Source organism: Trachemys scripta, chromosome 1, assembly GCF_013100865.1.
Source record: "Trachemys scripta elegans isolate TJP31775 chromosome 1, CAS_Tse_1.0, whole genome shotgun sequence".
Lineage (NCBI taxonomy): Eukaryota > Metazoa > Chordata > Testudines > Emydidae > Trachemys > Trachemys scripta.
In genome coordinates, this window is record NC_048298.1 from 300,821,272 (window position 1) to 300,848,637 (window position 27,366).

Consider the following 27,366-nt stretch of genomic DNA (forward strand, 5'->3'; position numbering starts at 1 on the left):
ACTTAGCAAAGATCCTCTGCCCACTCACTGAGTGGGTCCATATACCACTTTTGTCTTAGGTGGGGGGCTTGTGATTAATTTATCCTTACAGCTATTTTAATTGAAAGTTAACTCCCATCAATCTCAAGGAGGATTGTGATCCACACAGTCACCAGTATCTCTCAGCATAACACGACACTGGATTTTGAATAATCTATGATTCTATAGCTTAGTTCATAGGTTGACAGTCCTTGGCAGTTTATACATGCTTATGTGATTTCCACCCCAGTCAGAGCATTGCCTGTCCTGTTTCCAGAATGAACTTCATTGCTTCACACCCACTGAGTAACAATTCTGAACTAGATCATACATTTTTCTACCCATAAAAATAAATCAGATGTCTTATAGTTCCCCACACATGCCAGGTTCTGTTGTATGGGTTCTCAACCTGGGGACCACAACCGCCCTCTCTTTTAGATGGAAGGGGGTTCCTGAACCGTTTTTTCCTGTTGCGACATGGCTTTACAGTGTGGAAAAGACTCAGAAACGTGTTCTGTCGGGCCAAATTAATTCCTGTGCCATCCCGTTCAAGACACCAGGGATGAATTTATTCCATCTAGGGTACTGATATGGCCCCCCATTACTGTAGTACCTGAGCGCCTCACAATATTTAATAATTTATCCTCACATCACTTGGAGACTATTAACCCCATTTCACAGATGGGAAAACTGAGGCACAGATAGACTAAGGGTATGTCTATGCAGCAGCTGGGAATATGCTTCCCAGCATAGTTAGACAGGCACCTGCTAGCTCTGCTTGAGTTAGCGCACTGAAGATAGCAGTGTAGCCATAGTGGCAGCAGTTGAGTACAATCCTGTCCCACCCACCAGGTATGTACTCACGTGGCTAGCCTGAGCCGCTGACTGTGTCACGCTGCTATTTTTAGCACACTAGCTCGAGCAGAGCTAGCATGTCCGTCTATCTGACCTGGGAAGCACACTCCCAACTGCTGTGTAGACATGTTCCAAGTCACTCACAAAGGTCACACAGGAAGTCCGTGGTGGAACAGGGAATTGAACCTGCGTCTCCTGGGCTGACCACACAGCCAGCTTTCCTCTCTGGCCCAATGGGACTCCTCAGATCAGTCAGGTGAGCAGGGTTTGGTCCTTGATTTTCATCAAATCAAGAACTTCTTGGATCACCTCATCCTAGTCGTTGCTTCTAACAGGCTGTCTTCTTAAAGTTTAGCTCTTTGTTCCATAAAGATTGCTAGCCTTTCCCCAGCATCATCCTATGACTGTGTCATAACTAGTGCACTATAGAAATCACACCACTGTCTGATTAACATTAGTGTCAAAATATGGTGTGACATTGCACCCCATAAGGCTTTATGGAAATATGCTTATGCATGTATATATGACATAATTGGAATATGTTTTATGCTACATGCCATGTAACATATCTATGTAAAGGTTATGATCTACTGAATATATTCATCCTATTTGTATGCATGTGTCATTATTGTATTCGAAGTATGAATATCGACTGTATACCTGTTCGATTTTAAATAGCTTTAGTAAGACATTTGGTCAGCTTCTTTAGAAAGGAATTTGCAAGTTAAGTGTCCAATCAAGAAGCACTTAACGGACAATGGATCTTGGAAGGCTCCAATCCACACGAGAAGTCTACATGAGGACGTTCAAGGTAGCATGTGAACCCTGGATGCTACCTGTAAGAAACTCAGTCATGCATGGACATGTGACTTGCCCATGTGACTCCAAAATTCCATTTTGTAGCTGGATTCTACACAGGGGGAGGGACGGGTGTCCACCCACAAGAGAAAGTCTATTTAAACCCCTGGGAGACCCCTCCATTTTGTCTTCAGCTGTCTCAAGAGATAGCCTCTCCACCCCCCAAGGATACCTGAAAGAAACTGAAACAAAGGACACTAACTACAGGGGGTGTGAGTGATTGCTGGACCCAGACTAGAAGGAGACTAGTCTGTAAAAGGAAGCTTACTGGAACACTTCTGAGGGTGAGGTTTTATCTGTATTCAGTTTTCTTACTGTATTAGGCATAGACTTGCGTGTTTTATTTTATTTTGCTTATTAATTCACTTTGTTCTGTCTGTTACTACTTGGAACCATTTAATCCTACTTTCTGTATTTAATAAAATCAATTTTTACTTATTAATTAACCCAGAGTATGTATTAATACCTGGGGGAGGGGAGGTAAACAACTGTGCATATCTCTCTATCAATGTTATAGAGGGCGAACAATTTATGAGTTTACCCTGTATAAGCTTTATACAGGGTAAAACAGATTTATTTGGGGTTTGGACCCCATTGGGAGTTGGGCATCTGAGTGTTAAAGACATGAACACTTCTTAAGCTGCTTTCAATTAAGCCTACTGCTGTTAGGGGACATGGTTCAGACCTGGGTCTGGGTTTGCAGCAGGCTAGCGGGTCTGGCTCAAACCAGGCAGGGCACTGAAGTCCCAAGCTGCCAGGGCCAGAAAGCAGGGGCAGAAGTAGTCTTGGCACATCAGTTGGCAGCCCCAAGGGGGTTTCTGTGATCCAACCCGTCACGTATGGATCTTCATATCTATGGCAAACATACCCTCTATCAACATTAGCCAGTCACATTTCGTTATATAAGCATCCAGTATTTACAGTTTTTCCTTCTTCTGTTTTATTTCCTTTCAGTTATCATGTTTCATATTATATAGTTCACAGCTGCTCCCCCTTTTCAATTTCTTAGGCAATCCTTCCAAGGATTCCACTGAAAATATTTCACTTGCCCACCAGTGAAATCAGAGTGAGGCAATGAGAATGCCCCAGAAACTCACCATATCTCCAATGATGCCATCATTATGGAATACTGCCTATGAAATATTACAATGCTCATTTCTGTAAAGCTCTGGTCACATACTGTGTGCTTAAAACACAACAAAGGGAAAGAGGTGTACAGCCGTGGCATCTTATAACCTGAGGGATTCCAAAGGAATTCCAGTTGGAATTGTTGCTGGGGGCTGTCCCGCAGCACTACAGAAGGAACATGTTGTGGGACGTCAAATATTAATCGCATTCAAATATTAATCGCATTCATTCAGTGTAAATGAATACAAACACCAACAACATCCTTATCGACAGAAAAGGAAAACAGCACTTAATGTAGTCACTTCCATATTTCATATGTGCATGTGTGCACACCCACCCTTGTTGCCTTTATTTCAATCAAGCCACACAAATAACCCTGGCCTTCAGGTCCTCCCACTGACATAGCGCTGACCTAGCACTGACATAGTCAGAAGCTCTCCTGCTGACATAGTGCTGTCCACACCGGCACTTAGGTCAGCGTGAGTGACATAAATTATGCCGACATAACCTGTAATATAGACAAGCCCTCAATTAGCTACATTTTTTCCTTTCTTTTAATTCATCTAATTTCAGTCCAGAATGCATCTGTTTACTCCTTTCTCCACATAATTAAATTAAGCAAAACATGCTAATGTTATTTGTAGTGATGTTATTGCGCTGGGAAACACATGGGTAATAATGGATGTTTCAAATAATGCTAAGCTTCCTGGTTTGTGATGGTTAAAAACAACTCAAGGCAATTGTGTGCTGAGACTGTTGTTTCTGCAGTTGAAAAGTGCAAATGGCTTGATGGACACTTAATATTGCGGTCTCATTACCCTTTGTCATCGGTAATAAGTTGTTCATCTTGCTATGTTACAAAAGTAACAATAAAAATCCCAAAAATAAAGTAACAATAAAAAGCCCAACTTTCATTATTATTAAATATTTATATTATGGGGATCAGGGCCCCATTGCACTGGGTGATGTATGGACATAGAAAGAGAGACAATCCCTGCCTAAGAGGGACCTACAATCGGAATCTACAGATAAAACATAAGGGATGGGGATACAACTTACAAACAAATGAATATGGTGAAAAATTGGAACAAAAGAATTCCCTGCCCCTAACTCCTAATTAGAAGTAACTATAAGTATGGTAGCACCACGGCACTAGCACTGAATGCCACAATCACAGCGTCACTGTGCGTGCACTTGAGAAATCAGTTGTGATGTGATACCAGCAGAGGGCGGGTATGGCAGTGAGGCAACCTGGCTCTACTTGTCCGCAGGGACATCTGGAGTGCATCCTACCTGTAAAGCGCTGCTGCTAAAATCACAGCCTCTACCTGCTCACCCTCCATGGTATTGGTGGGACAGGCAGCCTGCATTACTGTGAGAGGAGAGGAAGCTAAATGCTACAGGTACATTTGTTGGCAGGTGGATACATCAATTCTCACGTGTGCAAAAGCATAATTAAAAAAAAAAACATTAAAGCAGTACATGTGCAGGTGGAGCCAGGAGATATGTGTGTGTGCACATGGCTGACTCTTCAGGCAGCTGCCCTTAGTAGCATGTGGAAAGAATAAGTGTATACGTGAGGGCAGGCCAGACCATGGAGAAATCCCCATAGCGCCAGTGCTAGGCTTTGGTTTCACGGCTGAATTCACAGGAGTGTGATGGTTCTGTTATTCTTGTGCCGAGTCCTACCAGAATAATGCTATCATAACTATCCCCTGGAGATAATACCTCCTGGATAACAATAAGTAGTTGTCAAGTAACTCGATGGATGTTGGTGGAGAATTTATAATAAATAAACTATTTGCTCCTTTCGTTGGGCTGATCATGATTTTCTTGATATCATTTGTTGTTCAGAATTTTTCACGAAATAATTTTTGGTAGTTTATATGTCAGCCCCAGAGCCGAATGGAGGACGACAATTCTGTTTCATGGCAACTGTCAACGTTTCAAAATTTGGTGCTGTTCTGCACTGGAACCAAATCAAAACCTATTGAATGTTTTCAGGAAAATGCAATTGTGCAGAAATGCCCATTTTCAGATCAAAATCTGAACTTTTTGATTCAGGGGTGTGTGTATCTGGGTGCTCAGGGCACTAGCCTGGGATATGAAAGACCCATGTTCAAGACCCTGCTCTGCCTTACTCAAGGCAGAGTTTTTCATCCCAGATAACTCTGAATCAGGAACTTGAACCTGGGGTTCCAACTTCTCTGAGCAGTGCCCTAACCACCCCTCAATCCTATAGAGTCTGAGTCTTCCTTTCCCAACACCCCCCATAAAAACTTCATCAAAACAGATACGTCTCCTCAAAACATTTCAACAACAGTTCATTTAGCCAAAAATGCTAGCGTGCAGTCCCACTGTGAATATTCAGTATCAGAAATTCAATCTCTTTTTACTGGGCAAGTAGGTCATATGGCATGTTTGTGTTCCGGGATTGGGTGAGTATAATTCTTAGACTTAGGTTTCTGGTGTGAATAATGGGTTAATATAAAATTATTTCATTTCCCCAAATATTCCTGCCCGAAAACTTGTTTGCTACAATAAGCGTGGAAAATAAACACAACAGTGGGGCAGACCCAGCCAGAGCCAGTTCTTTTAAAGATCTGAATGAACATGTGTAGAAAATGTTTTTGCAGTCTTTGCCCAGCTCCAGTTAATGAATTTTACTGCTAAGTGTGGGAGATGGGTACTAGGTCAATGCTGTTAGTGAAGTGCTGATCTTTGCACAGTCTGGGATGGAGCACTTTGTGGTAAAAGTCGTTAGTTAGTGAGGTGTAATGTTACAGCTGGTGTGACGGCAATTTAAAAACCATAGATTATTAATTCAGTAGACGAGAACAACTATTGCATAATCACTGCCATTTATCTGGTGAATAGAAACTGATGTTATATATATATTTAAAGCACATCATATTTACACAATTGCTCTGCCACAGGTCTCAAGGCGGGATGTGCACATTCTCTGTAAAGGACTTTTTAAAGACTCATTTCAATTAGGGACTGTAACATGCCATGTGTTTATATGCATAATAGAAGTTACTGTGATATTTCTGACATAAAAGACGCGGCACTAACGCAGCAAAGGACTGACCCAAAGCCCTCTGAAGCCAATGGGAGTCTTTCCATTGACTATAATTGGGAGCTGGAGCAGGCTCTAAATGATTTTGCAGAAATTGTGTTAAGGATGTGCCTTTTGTCACTGTCATGAAAATTCATTCAAATTTGTTCAGGCTACAAAGCCTCAGAAAAATATCAGTTTGCGCCGGATCAGTAGAGACGTTGGCGTTTGGCAGCTAAATTCGCTGAAGATTCCATTGGCACTGAGCATACTCCAGCCCCTCACAACCACTAACTGCACCCAGGTGGCCACCACATTGACTGAGCATGTCCCATCCTGGGCTGCAGGGGCTGATCTGAACTTTCTCTGCAATTGCTCACCCAGTTGCCAGGGGCTGCTGTGATCCTGGCACTGGAACTGACCGTAGAGAGACTGTTTCCTTTGTGCTCTCTGTACTCCTACTTCTGGTGCCCAGACAGCGTGGGGGAGGAGGAAAATGTTACACTGGAATGCAAAGGAGTGAGAAATGAAGTGGGGGAGCGGAAGGAGGAGTAGCCAGAGGGGGTGGGTTGGACAGGAACAGTGGGGGACAGACACAGGCTAGGGGCAGAAGGGTCTATACCACAAGTACACACTTCCTTAAAGAACTTGGAATTGAACCCACGAGGTTTCATTTCTGTGCTGTCAGTAAATAGATGTGAAACCCATTTGCAAGGTGCGTCTCATCCTCCATCTAGTGACTGGTCCACATAGAGGATAACAGCCTACTACTGGCTACCTGTTACTGTTAGTTCAAGTGGTAGAGCTCTGTGCTTTGGATCTAAAGGGCTGAGCCCTGCTGATGATCCAAGCTGGAGGTCAGTACGATTCCAAATGATTGATTTTCTGTTTTTAAATTGTTTTTTAAAATAAACATAGGAAAGTACATACAAAAACTACATTAACAGAATGTAAAGTTGCAAAATCGAGGACTCAAAGGTGATGAAATGCCAGAATTAAAGTTGCCTGTGCAAACCTTAATTTGTCTCCCTTGTGCTTATGCATTATGATGGTCTTTAATTATGTGATCAGATACATTTTTTCCCCATGGGACTCCTGCTTCACTCAGTGCACAGGCTGAATCAGAGTTGTGCCGTGAAGAAGGCTGTTGGACCCGGTCATGAGATGTGTCCCCCGCATAGGATCCAAAAAGGTTAATAAGGGTCTGAGAGGTCAATTAACATAGCTGCACCTGGAGGGAGAGTCATGTTCAACTGAGGATGAAGCCCAGCTGGGAAGGGACTGGGAAAGGACTATAAGCAGAAGGAGTTGAGAGCAGAAGAGGGATGTAGGGAGGGCATCTGCAGTCACTCTCTAAGACTAGAGTCAGAGATTCCAAACCCCAGAAGGGACCATTGTTATCATGTAGTCTGACCTCCTGCATAACACATGCCATGGAACTTTCCCAAAATAACCCCTAGAGCATATCTAATCTTGATTTAAAAATGTCAGTGATGGAGAATCCACCATGACCCTTGGTAAATTGTTCCAGTGGTTAATTACCTTCACTGTCAAAAATCTATGCCTTATATCCATTCTGAATGTATCTAGCTTCCTGAATGTATCTAGCTTCAACTTCCAGCTGCTGGATCACATTACACCATTCTCTGCTAGACTGAAGAGCCCATTAATAAATATTTGCTCCTCGTGTAGATATTTAAAGACTAATCAAGTACCGCTTAACCTTCTCTTTGTTAATCTAAATATATTGAACTCTTTGTGTCTATAGAAACATAGGGTTAGAAGGGACTACAAGGGTCATCATTCTAGTCTACCCCCTACCAAGATGCAGTATTTGTTGTATCTAAACCATCCTAGACAGATGGCTTTCCAACTTTTTTTTTGAAAACATACAGTAAAGGAGCTTCCACAACCTCTCAAGACAATCTATTCCTTTGCCCTGCTGTTCCTTCTTCTTAGGAAGTTTTCTTGAGATTTAATCTAAATCTGCTATGCTGTAGTTTGAACCACTGCCTCTTGTCCTGCCCTCTCTGACAAAAGAGAACAACTTCTCTCCATCTTTTTTTGCAGCAGCCTTTCAAGTATCTGAAGCTATCATATCCTGCCCCCTTAATCTCCTCTTTTCCAAACTAAACATACCTGTTCCTTCAGTCTTTGCTCATATGACTAGCATTCCATCCCTTTGATCATCTTTGTCACTTGCCTCTGAATACTTTCCAGTTTCTTTACATCTTTTCTATACATTGGTGACCAAAACTGGACACAGTACTCTAGCTGAGGTCTAACCAGCACCGAGTAGAGTGGTACTATCAGCTCCTGTGACTTGCATGCTATGCCTCTGTTAATGCAACCTAAAATTGCATTTGCTTTTTTTGCAACAGTATTGCACTGATGGCTCACGTTGAGGCTGTGATCCAACACAAATCCCATATCCTTCTTAGCAGTGCTTTCTTCCCTAAGTGTAGCACCTGACATTTGTCTTTGTTGAATTTTATTTTGTTGTCTATTGTTCTCCAATTTATCAAGATCCCTCTGAATTTTAGCTGTCTTCAAAAGTTTTGGCAACATCCCCCCCCCCCCCCCCCCCCCCCCCCTTTGTTGTCATCTATAAACTTGATCAGTATGCTCTCTATACCTACATCCAGGTCATTAATAAAGATGTTAAACAACACCAGATCTTGAATAGATTCCTGTGAAACCCCACTTGAGACCTCCCTCCAATCCGACATCATTTCATTAATAGTTACGCTTTGTTTCCATCACTAAAGGCAGGTTTTCTACCCCTTTAATCATTCTTGTGGCTTGTCTCTGAACCCTTTCCAATTTATCAACATCCTTCTTGAATTGTGTGCACCAGAATTGGATACAATATTCCAGCAGCAGCTGCTCCAGTGCCAAATACGGAGGCAAAATAACCTCTCTACTCCTACTTGAGATTCCAGTTTATGAATCAGAGGATCACATTAGCTCTTTTGGCCGTAATATCATGCTGGGAGTTCACATTCAGCTGATTATCCACCACGACCCTCAAATCTTTTTCAGAGTCACTGCTTTCTCAGGATAAAGTCCCCGTTCTATAAGTATGGCCTATATTCTTTTTTCCTAGATGTATGCATTTACATTTAGGCATATTAAAATGCATACTATGTGCTTGAGCCTAGTTTACCAGGCAATCCAGATCACTCTGTATGAGTGACCTGTCCTTTTCCTTATTTACCATTACCCCAATTTTTGTGTTCTCTGAAAACTTTATCCGTAGTGATTTTAAGATTTTTATCAGTGACCTGAAATAAATGTTAAACTGCATCGGGCCAAGAACCAAATCCCGTCAGATGGTACTGGAAACCTACCCACTTGATGACGATTCCCATTTAGTTATGTTTTGAGATTTATCAGTTAGCCAGTTTTTAATCCATTTAATATGTGCTGTGTTAATTTTATAATATTTTAGTTTTTTAATCAGAATGCCATGTGGTACCAAGTCAAATGCCTTACAGAAGTGTAAATATATTACATCAACACTCTTACCTTTAGCAACCAAACTTGTAATCTCGTTAAAAAAAAGATATCAAGTTAGTTTGCCAGGATCTATTTTCCATAAACTCATGTTGATTGGCATTAATCATAGTATCCTCCTTTAATTCTTTATTTATCAAGTCTCATACTAGCTGCTCCATTATCTTGCCCGGGATTGATGTCAGGCTGACAGGCCTATAATTACCCAGGTCATCCCTTTTACGTTTTTAAAAAATTGGCACAACATTGGCTTTCTTCCTGTCTTCCCCAGTGCTCCAAGAGCTATTGAAAAAGAGAGAATAGAGAAACCCAGGAGAGAGGAGGTAGGGAGTTCCCTCTCTTTGGGAAGGGCCTGGGTGAGGCAGCCTGAAGAAGCCCACAGGGACAGAATTAATCCTGCGGTGGGCCCTGGAAAGTGGACAAGGCATGGAGAAGTAGTCCTGAGGGTCAGTGTTCCACCACAGAAAGGAACAGAAAGGACCTAGGGAGAAGCCACAGGACTCACAATCAGAGGACAGACTGTATTAAGCACCTGCTACAGGGAAACAGCACATAGGGCTCAGAGGTAGCAAGTGGCCCAGGGAAACAGCAGCACATCTTAAAGGAGCAGACCCACCTGCTTAATATATCATCCTTGGGCCAGATCCCAGAGCACCAGATGCAAGTGGGTTCCCCTAACAGCCCCAAGGGCAGGAGCATAGAAACCCGATCTAAGTACTATTGAGCCCAGGTTGGGACTGAAGACTGAGACTAAAGGAGAGGTAAAGGAACAGCCCAAGACAGGGTAGAAAGATCTTTTTAGTTGGGATGTTTTTGGATTTTTAGTTGTATTTTTGTTATCCCAGAAGGAAAGGACTGGACCATTGCCATTCACAGAATAAAGCAAGAGTGCTGTGCAAAAATGGCATGTTAACATGTAATTAAAGGTTATATCATAATGCATACACCCAGGGGGGCTGAACTATTCTTGCATTTCCTAACTTCTGAGTGCTTGACTTTGCAACTGTAGCGTTCTTTGAATATAGTTTTTTTAATGTAATTACCAATGTATATGAAGAAAGAAAAGTAAGTCTACATGTGGCTGGAGCAAAGTGGGGGTTGCTGGGTGGGTAGTGCAGGGATATAAAAACACTGGGGCGAGGTAGAGAGGAGATGGAGGTGAGCCCTCTGGTGGGAGGCTATAAGGTTGCAGAAGATGATGACAATGCATTCACTGGAGGGGCAGGGTGGACTCATCAGGCCTTGTAAATTTTGGCTGTGGCCCTGGATACTGCCTTTATGGCACGTGGTTTTCTTCAGGAGATCAGCTGACCTGAAAAAGGTTCATCCCCCATAAACCAAATCTGACCAACTCTGGTGAAAGGGGCTCACAGAGAGGTGAACACAGGTACATAGTCTCATCCTGTGAGCTGCACAACTGCCTCTCCTGGGTCTATCTATATCTCCTCACTGGGGACATGTAGCCCATGGAATCTGTTAGAGGGGGCATGGAACTGGAAACGGGGTGGTGATTCCTGTCCACCATCATCCAAGAATGTGGGGAGCATGTCCTCTTCCCCCTCACTGCAGTTATGATGCTGGGGAACCTCACTGCCATAGTACAGAGAACACCCCCTAATTGCCAAGAGAACGAAATGGTGTTTTCCTCCTTCCAATAGCAGATAAATGGGAATCATCTTCAGCCCAATGGGCCCCCCTCCTTCTCTCTAGTTTAGCTCTGAAATATGGCTGTCAGCAAGGGAGGTCCTGCTACACTGAGCAGCAGGGTAGGGGAAAGAAAAACATGTACCAGCCACTCAAAGAAATGGAGGTGGAAAACTATTTCTCTGTTCTGCCCTCCCAGTCTCCACAGAAAAACTATTCTAGCAGGACCTCCAATGTCCTCTGTGGCAGCAGAGGTAGAAAAGCCCCTCCTCTCACCAGAGTTGCCCACCAGGAGGAAACAGGAAGAAGGAAGGACTTATCACTAGCTACAGGTGTGAGGAGGGCCCAGCAGCATGAAGTAGGCAGCATCAAGCTGATTTCCCTATCTCAAATGGCAAGTATGCCCAGGCCCTGAACAGAACTACACTAATGACAAGTACTAGGGTCTGTTTGGTCTCATTCAGACTGAGACATACCTAGAAAAGGGGTAGATGAAGAGTTAATTGCTTAATGAAAAGGCTGCTTTCTCGCTCTGTGCCAGAAGGAGATGCCTCTGAACATGCTAATTAGACAAGTTCGGAGGCCTAGGGATTTGCAAGTGGAACAAGTAAAAAAAATGTATCTGGTGTTAATTGAAAGCTAATTATCTTCATCAAGCAATGGGCGGCCAGATGTTTGGAGCTGGGAGAGGGAAAAGAGAGGAGAACCAGGGAATACAGGTGTGTGAGAGTTGGGTTAGGAATTTCATTCTCTCCCTGACTTGTTTTTCCTTCTGAATCAGTAAGAGCACAAGCTCTACACTGCCCACATTAGTGCACACTGAGCTTGGACAACCACCTTTACAAATCTGGCTCGGAAAGTAGGAAATATTGTGTACACCTCCCAAGCCTCCCCTCCCCCCAACCCCAGAGTTCCTATTCGTCACAGCATTTACCTAGCGATGTACAATACTCACTATTTGTTACTTACACCGCGCCACCGACGTGTGTAGCCCTTTACAAAATGCATAGGTTAGATATGGCCCATGGCACTAACGTCTAAATTGGATGGAAATAATACAAACAGCTATGGGTGAGAGATCAGCAGGGATGGAAAGGAAGAGAGCGTGAAGAAGTAAGTCCAATGTGGAGATGCAGAATAGTTGTGAATGGAAAACAGGAGGCTGATATAAAGGGCGGATGGAAAGAAGCATTTTTCACATTTGATCCACCAGAAAATCTCTCTTCTTCTGGAGTACTAACCCTGGGAAGCGCTGGAGAATTTACTGCAGTAAAAGCGATGGATATGCTGTGCTTAGATTTCTATGCCTGACACACAGATGTCTTGAGCCTCCCCATTCTGGGTGGGGTGGGGTGGAAGCACACTCTAAAGGGGAGGACATGTTACTGCCCCATGTCTCCTCTGCCCAGCAACCTCCCCCACACCCTGCGCCTAGCCCGGGGCCACCAAGCTCTCCCGTCCCACTTTACCTGTGGGGGGAAGGGCTCTGCCCTTCCCCCACTGCACCTCTGGCATGTTCAGCCGCTCTCCCTGGCAGCCGGGCCCGGGCGGGGAGCGGGACGAAGCTGCTTCTCACGCAGCTGAAGCTGGTCACTTCGGGTCAGCACAGGCTGTCTGAGAGAGCCTGGCTGGGGAGGACATGGGGGGCTGCCCCTCACCCAGGCCTGGCTGCTGGGACAGGGGCAGAGCAATCTGGAAATGTGCCAGGGGTGGGAGAGGGGACTCTGGCTCGGTCTCGCTCTGCCCCTGTCCCTGGCAGTTGGGTTGGGGTGGAGGGCGACCCGCCACCGCTTCCCCAGGCAGGCTCTTTTAAGCAGCCACCACACTGCATAGAGCAGCGACCTGGAGTGGCCGGCGTGAGAAGTATCTGTCCTGCCACTTCCCACCCAGGCCCGGCTGCCAGGGACAGGGGCCGAGCATGCCCTGGGGGCGGGCGAAGCAGGAGAAGGACAGAGCCCCTCTCCCCCCTGCAGGCCAAGCAGATATCTGGGGGGGGGGTCACTTGACCCCGCAGGCCTCCCCCCACCACGCATCGCCTATGGCCTGACTTCATCTTCTGTAACGTTTTGTTTCACGGTACATCTTGTGATGCCATCTCATGATCCATGACACCTTCTGGAGTCTCATACCCAGCAGAATCAGTGCAGCTAAGTTGCAAAATGCTAGTTTTCTGGTTCTGGAGCTGTTTGGCTGCCAGCATTTGCTCATGAACAAGAGAGGGTCCTGGAGGCAACTGCAGCCGGGGAGTCCCTGGCAATGTGGTGCTGCTGGAGCCATGCTGCCAAGGAGGGTGGCCACGACTGCTGCTGTGGCATGGAGCTTCTGTGCAGAAGCCCTGGTGTCCTGCTGAAGCCCCTGAGATCTGTGCAGCTCCTGGGGAATCCATGGAGTCTGACGCTATGGCCTGTTCTGCAGGACAGCAAACTCCATCAGAACAATAAGGAAGAAATCTCAGGTAGAACAACCTCCCTGGAACTTGATCCCTTTTAGCCCCCTTCCACGGGTTTTCTCTCCAATGTTTGCTGGGGAATGTAGTGTTCTAAGGTTTGTATGCTCCCCCTGGGAAAACACATTACATTGGTGCAATAGGGTTCATTCAAAGGACAAAAATGCTACACTTCAGACATATACAGAGAGGACAGGGGCACTTTCATAGAATATCAGGGTTGGAAGGGACCTCAGGAGGTCATTGAATCCACCCTCCCAACTCAAAACAGGACCAATCCCCAGACAGATTTTTGCCCCAGATCCCTAAATGGCCTCCTGAAGGACTGAACTCACAACCCTGGCCTTAGCAGGCCAACGTTCAAAGCACTGAGCTATCCCTCCTCCATAAAGAATATAGCTGTTCACCTCATATGGGACTTGGGCCCACAATCTCTGGCTTAGTAGGCCAATGCCTTATCCATTAGGCCACTGGGGTCACTTTCCTTGGCTTTGTTATATTTCTCTGGACACAGCAAAAGTTTCCTGTCTATGACTACTTATCTGATTCAAAGATCTATAAATGAAGTATTTTATATATACACTCACACAATGGCCACCCTTATTAATATACCAGTTTTGCCTTTGATCAGGTTACCTTAGTATTTGCAGTATCCCTGTATTTCCCTGTCAGCACTACAAGGAACACCTAGGGGACTGCAAATGCACACATATCCCTCCTTAGGTATAAAGCTTTCTCTGTAAAGCTCCATTAATATTTATGACAATATATAAATAAATAATAATTAGAGCTGGCTGGAAAATCTTTAATGGACCCATTTTCCATCAGAGAATGCAGTTCTGCTGAAATTGAAATGCTTCATGAAATCATATTGATTTTGATGAATTTTTTTTGGAGGGGGGAAGTTCCAAAACACTTAGATTTTTCTTTTCAAAATGACTCTTTGTTTAGCAAGGTTTTATTTTGTATTATAGTATATATTATGACAGAATGTTCAATTTTTAAAAGTCATAATTGAAATGAAAAGGAACTTTTTTTGAACTTTCTTTCAGTCAATTTCAAAATGTTCATGTTTTGTTCCTAATTGGAATAAAAAGAAATGTCCGCTCCTCAGCGAAATGGACGTTCCAATAACAACTTCCCTACACATTATATAAAGATCAATTTCTTGCAACAATTTTCTTTAAGAAAGGTTGGGAAGCTCTGTACCTACTTACATAAACTCCTCATTTACCCAAAGAATCAGGAGCTTGTTAACAAGATATCTCCACTGTTTTTCAAACTTACATCTAAGCTGGAACTGGCAGAAGAGGAAGTGATGCCATTATCACAGAGTAGCCCAATGCACTGGGGTGGTGTGGCCAGGCTAGTGTTCAGCAGAAAAAGCTCTATCTATAAATATGATAGAAATATTTAGATATAGTTCATCTACTCTTTATTTAAATAAGGGATTCTTTCCAAAATATGTCACTTGGGGCTACTCTCCTGTAGATGGCACTATTGCCACTTCTAACAGGCAAACTGCAACACAAGAAAATCCTTTGGCTTTATTTAACGCAGAGCTTGAAACTGGGCCAGAAATGTCATTGATTATCAGGCTAATCTAGCTGGTGGAGGTCAGTAGTGACCAAAGTCACCGAATGCTGTTTATATTGTATTGTGTGAAATGACTTGATGATCTTAATTCAATTCCCTGTGGACAGTTTCTTCACTGCACGTAATACACCATCACAGCTGGCATCCTCAGCACATAAGCTGAGGATAGAATTAAGCATTATGAATATGAAACATTAAGCAAGAACTGTCCTGTTTCAGATAAATTTAAAATTCCCACTGAAGTCAATAGGAGTTATGCATATATATCTGAGGGCAAAATTTGACCATAGCTAATTAATCTGCTAACTAATAATTAATCAAAATACAGCTGTCCACAGGCATAGCAATCATTACCCTTCATAACTGGCTAATGGCCTATGTAAGAACCACTGCTTTCATTTTCCTTTGCTCTCTGACTCTGAGTCAGCACCGCATTTGATTATCTATCCTTCTAGATAACAAGGTGGCCGTCTGTTTTAGTTGCAATTTGATGGGTATATAGTAAGCATTACTATGTGCTTCAAATTCCTTGGTACTTATTAGTTTTACATCAGTTCTTAATCTTTTTTTAAGAATATTTTCAGTGGAGGAGGAGAAAGGAACATTAGTTCTGAGATATCACTGAACAGTCACATTTCTCTCAGAATGGCTGCCAAGACATATTAGTATAAATTAAATGGAAAAAGCTCATGCAACTTTAAAGTTGCAAGTATCAGAGGGGTAGTCGTGTTAGTCTGAATCTGTAAAAAGCAACAGAGGGTCCTGTGGCACCTTTAAGACTAACAGAAGTATTGGGAGCATTGGGATGCATCTGAAGAAGTGAGGTGCTTACCCACGAAAGCTTATGCTCCCAATACTTCTGTTAGTCTTAAAGGTGCCACAGGATCCTCTGTTGCTTTTTAAAGTTGCAAGGTTAGTCACTTAAAAGCTAGGGCATACCAAAGTTAAGGTTGCACATGTAACCTTAACTCTGTCCCTGTGGGTGTACACACTACAATACAGCCTTTATCTAAAGGAGAAATAGAATACTGCCATGTAACTAAATTAACTCTATGGTTTTTGTCTGAGGGAGATCTTTACCTTGGTAAGGGCCAGATCTGCACAAATGTTAGTGTGAAAGCATGCAAGAAACCTTGCCTCGTCCTTTGCATGGCTGCACAAATGCTTAATCACAATAGCCATCACCATAAGCAGGGACTGCTCATCCCTTCAGTGAGCAAATTACCGAAAGATAGGGAGGAAGTGACCATGGCCCTGTCCTGTCTACTGTCCTGTAGGATAGGACTTGGGAAACTTGTAGGATGCCTCCTCGCACATGATCTATTTTGGTGCTTCCCACCCAATGCAGGGCTGTGTGCAAACTGCAGCATCTAGCCTTAACAGCAGCAATTGTGCAGTTAGTACCATTGAACTTAATGGGACTACTCCCAATGGTGACTACTACTCAACTTGAGTAACAGGTGCACAGTCAAGCCCTAAAGAAGGTTTGTTCGTGAAAGAGGTGAGACTGGAATCAGGAACTGGCTCCCAGGCCTGTGTATATTCCTCAACCCAAAGGAGCATTTTGTCTGGGAATAGAGCAGCAGGAGGGAGAGGGGAGAGAATCTTTTATAAGATCCTGGATTTTCCCCAAAATCTGGACATTTATCTGAACCAGGTGGGAGGCACAGCAGAAAAGTTAGCATTTTACTTGTATACAGTACATTGTTCCTTACATGCACATTTAGATTCCCATTAATTTCAATGGGTGATGGATCAGGCCTTCTGCGAGCTTAGCAGGACATCACCATGCATGCAGAGCATGAAATTTTCAAGCACTCATCGCTTGTACAAATTAAAACTAAATTCTTCAGGAACAAAGCTATGTCTCTCTCCATAATGAGGACTATTCCCCTGGCAAATTGAAATTTAACTCAACCCTCAACCATTTTGCCTGTAGCCATCTTTTAAACCAACAAAACCAGTCACAATATACATTTTTTAACATGAAAAGGGTTTTGTTTTGTTTTCACACTTCCCTCACTCAAAAGCAGCAGGACTGATTTTGCTCAAACTTTCAACAACAACAAAAAATCACCTTGAAATAGAGACCAAGCACAGAACAACACCCAAAGGTCACATTTTCAAAACATTCTAACTGACTTAAAAGTCTAAGTCCCATAGAAATTCAATGAGTCGTAGGTGTCTACGCGCCAAAGTAACTTAGCTGCTTTAAAAATGTTACCCTAAATTATTTTAATGGGAAAACAATTTCAAAACTGTTCCACCTTGCACTGTGGATGGGACCTAAACAAGTTTTAACCAAATCCCGAGCCATGCTACAGTTCCTTCCAATACCACACTTCCATAATAGAACAAATTAATAGTTGTGTCCAGGTGGCTTTGTAGCTCTGTTACTAATGCTGTTCATGAAGTTGCCATGCACAGAAAATTAGATCTGTTGCCCATCTACCTGATTTCTAACACAAAAGCAACAGCATAAATATATATTCTCTCTCTTTGTCTGCTACTACACATGCACCCAATATTTTGTAGAATCCCTGTAACAAGTTGTGAATGATGCACAAGAAGACAAATCCCTTTCCAGTAGATAGAACATAGACAAAGCTATGCAGGCACTGCTGCACTCCTTTGTATTTCCCTCTGCTTTTAATCAAGGACACTCCACAGTCAGCTCAGAAAAGAGCTTCAAAAATGCCCTGAAGTCTCAAGACTGGAAAAAAAAATAAAGGAAAAAGAAAGCCTCAGAAAAATATTTTAAATATTTAGTGTTTCATAAAATCCTCCTGTCACCCAATTTCTTTCCCCCTCATTCAGACTCCCCAGCCAGCCTGCTAGATCAACTCCTACTTGGGAAAAAGGCAGAGCTTCTGGTGCCACCTCAAAGGCAGCTCTCTCCTGCCCCATCAAAACCACAAACCAAACATAAAAAAGCATGTAAAGCGTTTCTGAATTGCTTTAGAAGGTTTAAAGCTGGGCTCTTTTTCCCCCCACTCAGTGCTAAAAGTATAGTATCGGCTGTTCCAAACTTAGAGACAAACTGACACCCAGGGCCGGCTCCAGGTTTTTTGCCGCCCAAAGCAAAAAAAAAAAAAAAAAAAAAGCCGGAGTGCCGGGCCGCCAAAGCAAAAAACAACAACAAACAAACAAAAAAACCCGGAATGCCGCCCTTTGAGAAGTGCCGCCCCAAGCACATGCTTGGAACGCTGGTGTCTAGAGCGGGCCCTGCTGACAGTTCTGGGATGTTACAGAAATCCCAGGCCAGATCCACTGAGATCACTGTCTGTTCTGCACTGCTCCAGCAACACAAAGCAGTCACAAACCCGGCTTCACCTGGAGGGGTACAAAGCAAACAGAACAGACTGGTGAATCTGGCCTCATATCCTAGAGCAAGCGGCTTTTGAGGCAAGTGATAATTAAAATCCTGCAAGAATACCGTGGTTTCTCTTTAAGCCTTCCCAATGTTGTCCTGCATTTGGTAAACAGATATGATTTTATAATTAGTCTGTTCCTGCTATAAGGGATGCTGCAAATACTGAGGCATCATTATTTCATGTATCTAAGGGAATTGACAGATTTATAAGAGTGATCACTGTAATTTGGATGACAAGTCAGTACTACCCAGCCTGTGGTGAATGGGAAGTGCACAGGTATAGTAGGAAAGTCTCTTTTCCTCCCTCTGCCACACTTTGAAAGATTAAGTCTATGACCAGTTTGCACCTTTATTGCAGCTGTCACAATTTTAGTGAAGTTGTCCATTCCAGCGCTAATGTACAGATGGCTGGCACCTTTTATTTCTGCATATCTTATATCCTTAAATCCGTTCTAAATCCCCTCCACCTTCATTACAAAGACATCAGTTACAGCACTCTCCTCTATCTCAATGCACCGATCTTCGATTCCCAACTACGCGGTATCTAATTATAATACCCTTCTCATAGCAACCGTTACAATGAAATTATACACTTGGCTCCTAAGAGCAGAGTTAAAATGGGGCTGGAGTAATGCTTAGCTCGTGTAGATGACTTGCATTCAGACACAGCGTTAAACACCCTCACGAATGCTTTCTAATGGGGTGCACTTACCTTACAAAAGAAATGCTGTGTTGTTATAGCGAAGACCTCGAAGCCACGACTGGCTCTTTTAAGTTCCTCCTGAATATAGCTGAATTGCCTGGACTGCTTGTCACACTTTTCCTTCAGCTGCTGGATGAACTGCCGTTCAGTCTCTCGAGTCTGCAGATCTGCCTTGGTGGAAAATCCATTCCTTGGAACAGCTGCCCTTTGTTTAGGGTATCCTACAAGATGAAATAAAAAAACCAAAACCATAATCAGTTACTCTATATGCAGTGACACAACCTCTCATGCTTTGAAGGCTCCTGGAACTCTACTAAAAAAATAGCCTGCTGCATTCACACAAGCTTTCCAGTGATTTTACTTGTAAAAAGTGCAGGCACATCAAAGCACAAGTTACTCCTTTGGGATTGATCCTTCCAGGAATTAAGGGTGCATCTACACTGCAATTAGACATCCACAGCTGGCCCATGCCAGCTGACATGGGCTTGTGGGGCTTGGGCTAAGGGGCTGTTTAACAGCGGTGCAGATGCTCAGGCTGGAGTCCAAGCACTGAATCCTCCCCCCTTGCAGGATCCTGGAGCCCAGCTTCCAGCCCAAGCCTGAACATCTACACCGCAATTAAACAGCCCCTTAGTCCAAGCCCCGCTAGCCCAAGTCAGCTGGCACAGGCCAGCCAGAGGTTTTTAATTGCAGTGTAGACATACCCTAAGTGTGTCCTGCGTGGTGGTGAGCACCTTGACCTCCCACTGATGCAATGATAGTTGAGGGCATTCAGCGCCTCACAGGAGGTGTCACTGCAGGACTGGGCCCAATGGTCCTCCTCTCATTAACAAACCTGTGCCCCTTGTTAGTATTCTGTACCTTCTCCAGTTACATAAAAGCTAAGACGGGCACAAAATCAACAGGAAAGGCATGGTCTGTCAGACAAATGTCATATCCTTCTAGGAAAGCTAAACAGGAATTAGGGTGACTGTCATGTATGTTTGCTCACTTGTTGTGAAACTGTTTTGTGAGTATGGATTTAAGGTAGTCTTCTTCTCTGAATACTGTACTTTCTATGCTATCTGGCACACAGGTAATCAAACTCATAGTGGCTTTCTGAATTCTGATTCAGGGTCCATGTAGCTAGAGATTGGAAAAAGGGGGAGGAGGAACAGGAAGAGATTCTGCCTTTAAAAGAATGAATTCATGGAAACAGGGATCCAGTGGACTAAGCACAGGAATGGAGACAGAGGACCCAAATCTCAGGTGTGCTAGAGAATTGATTGGTGTACCTGGGAGGGCACTAAAGGTAGCTTTACTTCACCTTTCTGCTCCTCCTCTGAACAGGGTGATAGCCAATTCAGCCTTTGGTGCAATTTAGAGCAGCTTTGGGGCTGCTCTAAATTGAACGAGCATTTAGTGACACACACAACCCCCAAGGGCTGCAACACTCACTGTATTTTGCCAAAGAGTTGTGCTCCTGTTAACCCTGCTATGCCAGTGCAGCCAATCGACAGCAAGCTGGATTCTATTCATTTTTGTGCCTCATCAACAGATATGTGAACAAATTCCAATTACAGGACCAATCACTTACAGTTGTGCAACCCAACTGAGGACAACGGAGTTGCACGTGTGTCACTGAGGAAGCAGTATAAAGAAAATAAGATTGCATAGCCATCACTGATAGCCTGTTCAGCTGTAGAACTTTTACACCTGGTGATGATGTGTGAGGAAGAAATAAACCAGTCTGACTAGCAGTGCTGAGGATGAGTTTGCAGGATTGGCAGTTTGAAAAGCTGCTCTGGAGTCACTGAGACACAAACCATACAGAACCCCCAATATGCTATTTTTACAGTTACTTTTTAGAGCAGAACTTAAAACTTCCACCTCCTGAAGTTATAATTAACTCTCCATTGATTGACTGACTCACCAGAACCCACAGGAACCCACAGGAATTACTTTTCAGGTCTATATAAAAAACATCAACTTGGAAATATAGTGCTTAAATTTTACCATCACGCCCCACCCACACCCTTTTTTTAGGAAGTTTCTATTATCCCTGTGCAACATTAGCAGCTTCCTGATGCTGTCGCTATGGGAAGTGCTAAGGGAGTCAGCCACAGTGACAGCAGCCCTGGGCAAAACTCATAACCAGCAAGCTGCAGGTGGGGATTAGAGCACCACTGGCTTGTCATGGGTTCAAGTCTGCTTTGAGCCTTTTGAAAACATTGATGCATTTTTCTGAGCTACAGCTATAGTCTGCCCTCCGGAGACTTCACACTGGAGAAAGTTTCTACCACCATTCCACAAATCGGACTGCTGTGGGTTTGAGTTGTCTCTCCCTGAAAACAAAACCCTGCTGGGGTTCACTGGTTTCAAATATACATACACCATTTTCTAGATCTCATCTACAGCTATAACAGAGTCCAGGCAGGAACCCAGTTGCAAAACAGTTACAATTTACAATGTACAATGGATGGGACTTCTGTGTCCTAATAAACATGTTAAAACCCTAGACGGTTCATGGCTTTAGTGAAATTCCACGGACAAAAGTAAGTCCTGTCTACACTACATCTTTTTATTGGGTTGTAAGACTTGTTAATAGTTATAGAGCAGATAGGGCCTTATTGTGTGTATGTTGACCTGATTAGCCTCTGCCTCTGTCTAAACTGTCAGTCATACTGGAGCCACTTTATATGCTCCATAAGATATGGTCATGTTCCAAATCCTGCTCTGATACTTGACTAGCATATATCATTTCCCTAGGTGTTATTACTCAGTCACACTGAAGAAACGAGGAAAGGTGATGTTCCTGAGGTGTTGGCTTCATCACTTTGGAAATTTGCACTGGCTTCATATTTTTATTAAGAAGCTTCCTCACCAAACACTTTGTGTTCTACTGGGCAACACCTTGCATGGATTTTAACACTGTCGTCCATCTTCATCTCTGATCTCTTTATATTTTTTAGCTCCCTCCTGCGTACTGTGCTGGAACATTTTAGCTCCTACAGGCTCATTTACTTTAAATCTCTCCTTGGGTCTCATTGGTTGAACTTTCCTCACTGGTCCCAGAACCTTAATCCCAGGGGCTATATTCAGCAACAGGGAGAGAAGAAAAGTGTCAGATGCCTTGTTAATAGGTGCTCCAGTAGAGGATAGACTTGGCCTATGTAACATACCCAAAATGAGTGTGTGTGTGTGTTAGAGGAAGGCAGAGGTGAAGAGAGAGACTTCTGTGTGTGCGTGCATGTGCATACCGTGAGTGTGGATGGAAGGGAAAGGTGAAGAAGGGTGTGTGTATTCGTGAAAGGGAAAGCTAAAAATAGAATATGCGTTTGTGAGGGAAGGCTGAAAAGGGAAGGAGATTACATGGCCCTGCCAAATGTAAAAATAAAAATGGGACATTCATCTCCAACTATCCTTCACCACTAAGTGTGACAGAAAAGAATCCTTATTTCTGTAGCTATTACATTGAAAAGACAAATCTAACTCAATCGCAAAGGAATAAATAGCTCTCTCATACAGCGATGCAGAACTCTGAACTTATGTTACAAATGAGTGAGCTTACATTTCACACAACTGCCAAGAAGAACAAACAGAATTTTAACACAAATGCTGCATGAACTTCAATTCTCAGGGAATTCACTGACCTCATTTCTGTCAATATGGCAACAGAAAATACCTGTAATTTTTGTAGGACAGCCAGTCTACACACCAGTGACATTACACAGTTTAATGAGCCAGCATGGGACCCACAAGTATTTGCAGGTACGATTCAGATATTGTAAATGCTTAGGTACCCTATTTGAGTGTGCAGTCAGGTTCTTAGAATTGCAAATGACTTAAATGACAGCTACAAAAACAAACAAAAAAAAACCACACCAGCATTCATGATTAATTGTGTCCACAACATGTGGCTGCAAAGGAGGCCAGATTTTGCAACATTTCATAATTGAGTACATTATGATTAGGGCCCTATGAAATTCACAGTCTATTTTGGTCAATTTCATGGTCATAGGATTTTTAAAATAGTCAATTTCACGGTATTGTAACTGTGGGAGGGGATCGCAGGATTGCCACCCTTACTTCTGCACTGTTGCTGGCAGGGGTGCTGCCTTCAGAGCTGGGCAGCTGAAGCGCAGCGGCTACTGGCCGGGCACCGAGCTCTAAAGCCAGTTCCACTGCCAGCAGCAGCGCAGAAGTGAGGGTCTCAGGGTATGGGGAGGTCATCACTTTGGGGGGGGGGCAGGGTTGGCCTTACAGGTGGGCAACTGCCCAGGGGCTCCATGGTCCGGGAGGCACCATGGTCCTGCCCACAGCCAGCCCAAGGTTCCTTTAACTCCCAAGCACTGGGCCCGGAGCCGGGGCAGTGCTGGGGGCACCCCAGTAGGGCCTTCTACTGTGCACTAGTGCACCAGCTGCTAGTCCGGTGGGGCTGGGGAGTGATGTGATTGGAATAACAGAGACTTGGTGGGATAAGTCACATGACTGGAGTACTGTCATGGATGGATATAAACTGTTCAGGAAGGACAGGCAGGGCAGAAAAGGTGGGGGAGTTGCACTGTATGTAAGAGCATGACTGCTCAGAGCTCTGGTATGAAACTGAAGAAAAACCTGAGAGTCTCTGGATTAAGTTTAGAAGTGTGAGCAACAAGGGTGATGTCGTAGTGGGAATCTACTATAGATCACCAGACCAGGGGGATGAGGTGGACGAGGCTTTCTTCCGGCAACTAACAGAAGTTAATAGATCGCAGGCCCTGGTTCTCATGGGAGACCTCAATCACCCTGATATCTGCTGGGAGAGCAATACAGCAGTGCACAGTCAATCCAGGAAGTTTTTGGAAAGTGTAGGGGACAATTTCCTGGTGCAAGTGCTAGAGGAACCAACTAGAGGCAGAGCTCTTCTTGACCTGCTGCTCCCAAACCGGGAAGAATTAGTAGGGGAAGCAAAAGTGGATGGGAACCTGGGAGGCAATGACCATGAGATGTTCGAGTTCAGGATCCTGACACAAGGAAGAAAGGAGAGCAGCAGAATACGGACCCTGGACTTCAGAAAAGCAGACTTTGACTCCCTCAGGGAACTGATGGGCAGGATCCCCTGGGAGAATAACATGAGGGGGAAAGGAGTCCAGGAGAGCTGGCTGTATTTTAAAGAATCCTTATTGAGGTTGCAGGAACAAACCATCCCGATTTGTAGAAAGAATAGTAAATATGGCAGGCGACTAGGGTTTCTATATGTCCGTTTTTTCCCGGACATGTCTGGCTTTTCGGCAATCAAACCCCCGTCCGGGGGGAATTGCCAAAAAGCCGAACATGTCCGGGAAAATGTCGGCCGGGTACTTCCCCTCCCACGGCTGCTCTGCTCCTCCCCTGACTCTTCGGCTCTGTTTAAGAGCCGAGCTGCCCGAGCGCTACCGGCTTCGGGCAGCCCCTATGCCTCTGGAGCCCGGGAGGGGAAGTGCCCGGCCAGGGGCGCAGGGTCCGGAGGCATAGGGGCTGCCCGAAGCCCAAGCGCTACCGGCTTCACGGTTTGCCGGGCAGCCTCCAGACCCTGTGCCCCCGGCTGGGCGCTTCCCCTCCTGGGCTCCAGCTGCACTGGGGAAGCGCCGGCCAGGGGCACAGGGTCTGGGGGCTGCCCGGCAAACCGTGAAGCCGGTAGCGCTCGGGCAGCCCTTTTCGCGTGGCTGGGAGTGGGAGGGAGGAGGAGGCGGAGTTAGGGTGGGGTTGGGGCGGGGAAGGGGCGGGAAATGGGCGGGGCCAGGGCCCCGTGCAGGGTCCTCTTTTTTTATTTGTTAAATATGGTAACCCTACAGGCGACCAGCTTTGCTTAACAGTGAAATCCTTGCTGATCTTAAACACAAAAAAGAAGCTTACAAGAGGTGGAAGATTGGACAAATGACCAGGGAGGAGTATAAAAATATTGCTCAGGCATGCAGGAGTGAAATCAGGAAGGCCAAATCACACTTGGAGTTGCAGCTAGCAAGAGATGTTAAGAGTAACAAGAAGGTTTTTTTCAGGTACATTATCAACAAGAAGAAAGTCAAGGAAAGTGTGCACCCCTTACTGAATGAGGGAGGTAACCTAGTGACAGAGGATATGGAAAAAGCTAATGTACTCAATGCTTTTTTTGCCTCTGTCGTCACGAATAAGGTCAGCTCCCAGACTACTGCACTGGGCAGCACAGCATGGGGCGGAGGTGACCAGCCCTCTTTGGAGAAAGAAGTGGTTTGGGACTATTTAGAAAAGCTGGACGAGCACAAGTCCCATGGGGCCGGATGCGCTGCATCCGAGGGTGCTAAAAGAGTTGGCGGATGTGATTGCAGAGCCATTGGCCATTATCTTGGAAAACTCATGGTGATCGGGGGAGGTCCCGGAAGACTGAAAAAAGGCTAATGCAGTGCCCATCTTTAAAAAAAGGGAAAGAGGAGGATCTGCGGAACTACAGGCCAGTCAGCCTCACCTCAGTCCCTGGAAAAATCATGGAGCAGGTCCTCAAGGAATCAATTCTGAAGCACTTAGACGAGAGGAAAGCGATCAGGAACAGTCAGCATGGATTCACCAAGAGCAAGTCATGCCTGACTAACCTAATTGCCTTCTATGATGAGATAACTGGCCCTGTGGATGAGGGGAAAGCAGTGGATGTATTATTCCTTGACTTTAGCAAAGCTTTTGATACGGTCTCCCACAGTATTCTTGCCGGCAAGTTAAAGAAGTATGGGCTGGATGAATGGACTATAAGGTGGATAGAAAGCTAGCTAGATCGTCAGCCTCAACGGGTAGTGATCAACGGCTCCATGTCTAGTTGGCAGCCGGTATCAACCAGAGTGCCCCACGGGTCCGTCCTGGGGCCGGTTTTGTTGGTGTGAACTGCACCCTCAGCAAGTTTGCAGATGACACTAAACTGGGAGGAGTGGTAAATACACTGGAGGGTAGGGATAGGATACAGAGGGACCTAGATAAATTAGAGGATTGGGCCAAAAGAAATCTGATGAGGTTCAACAAGGGTAATTGCAGAGTCCTACACTTAGGATGGAAGAATCCCATGCATTGCTACAGACTAGGGACCGAATGGCTAGGTAGCAGTTCTGCAGAAAAGGACCTAGGGGTTACAGTGGACGAGAAGCTGGATATCAGTCAACAGTGTGCTCTTGTTGCCAAGAAGGCTAACCGCATTTTGGGCTGTATAAGTAGGGGCATTGCCAGCAGATAGAGGGATGTGATCATTCCCATCTATTCGACATTGGTGAGGCCACATCTGGAGTACTGTGTCCAGTTTTGGGCCCCACACTACAAGAAGGATGTGGAAAAATTGGAAAGAGTCCAGCGGAGGGCAACAAAAATGATTAGGGGACTGGGGCACATGACTTATGAGGAGAGGCTGAGGGAACTGGGATTGTTTAGTCTGCAGAAGAGAAGAATGAGGAGGGATTTGATAGCTGCTTTCAACTACTTGAAAGGGGGTTCCAAAGACGATGGATCTAGACTGTTCTCAGTGGTACCAGATGACAGAACAAGGAGTAATGGTCTCAAGTTACAATGGGGGAGGTTTAGGTTGGATATTAGGAAAACCTTTTTCACTAGGAGGTGAAGCACTGGAATGGGTTATCTAGGGAGGTGGTGGAATCTCCTTCCTTAGAGGTTTTTATGGTCAGGCTTGACAAAGCCCTGGCTGGGATGATTTAGTTGGGGATTGGTCCTGCTTTGAGCAGGGGGTTGGACTGGATGACCTCCTGAGGTCCCTTCCAACTGTGATAGCATAGGCGTGAGCACGGGGTGTGCCCGGTGTGCCCAGGCACACCCTAATGCAGGGGTGGGCAAATGGCTCCACTCTCCTGGCGTGGCAAGCCGCGGGGTCTGTGCTCCTGGGCTGGAATGCTCGGCTGAGCGCAGCAAGCCGCCGGCCCCTCCCCCCTTTCCCTCTCCCCTAGAGCCATGACGCCGCATACGCAGCACTCTGGGGGCCGGGCTGCGCACTCCTGCGGGGCAGTGTTTGGCTCTGTGAGGAGGCTAGGAGCCTCATCTCATGGTAAGGAGTACAGGGCCAGGGGAGTTGGATAAGGGCTGGGGGCAGTCAGGGGACAGGGTGGGTTGGATTGGGGTTGGGATCCCAGGGGGTGGTAGTTAGGGGTGGGGGTCTCTGGAGGGGGCAGTCAGGGATCAGGGGGGATTGGATGGGGCATGGGAGTCCC

General features: G+C 44.9%; 1 protein-coding gene across 4 annotated transcripts in view; it reads right to left on the bottom strand.

Annotated features, from left to right (window-relative positions):
• MTUS2 (microtubule associated scaffold protein 2) overlaps positions 1-27,366 on the bottom strand; it is a 491,119-nt gene that overhangs the window by 87,821 nt on the left and 375,932 nt on the right. For all 4 annotated transcript variants that reach the window (XM_034758688.1, XM_034758689.1, XM_034758687.1 and 1 more), the window contains one exon: positions 19,205-19,416. In XM_034758688.1, coding sequence (XP_034614579.1) covers positions 19,205-19,416 — 212 coding nt within the window. The remainder of the gene's footprint in view (positions 1-19,204; positions 19,417-27,366) is intronic.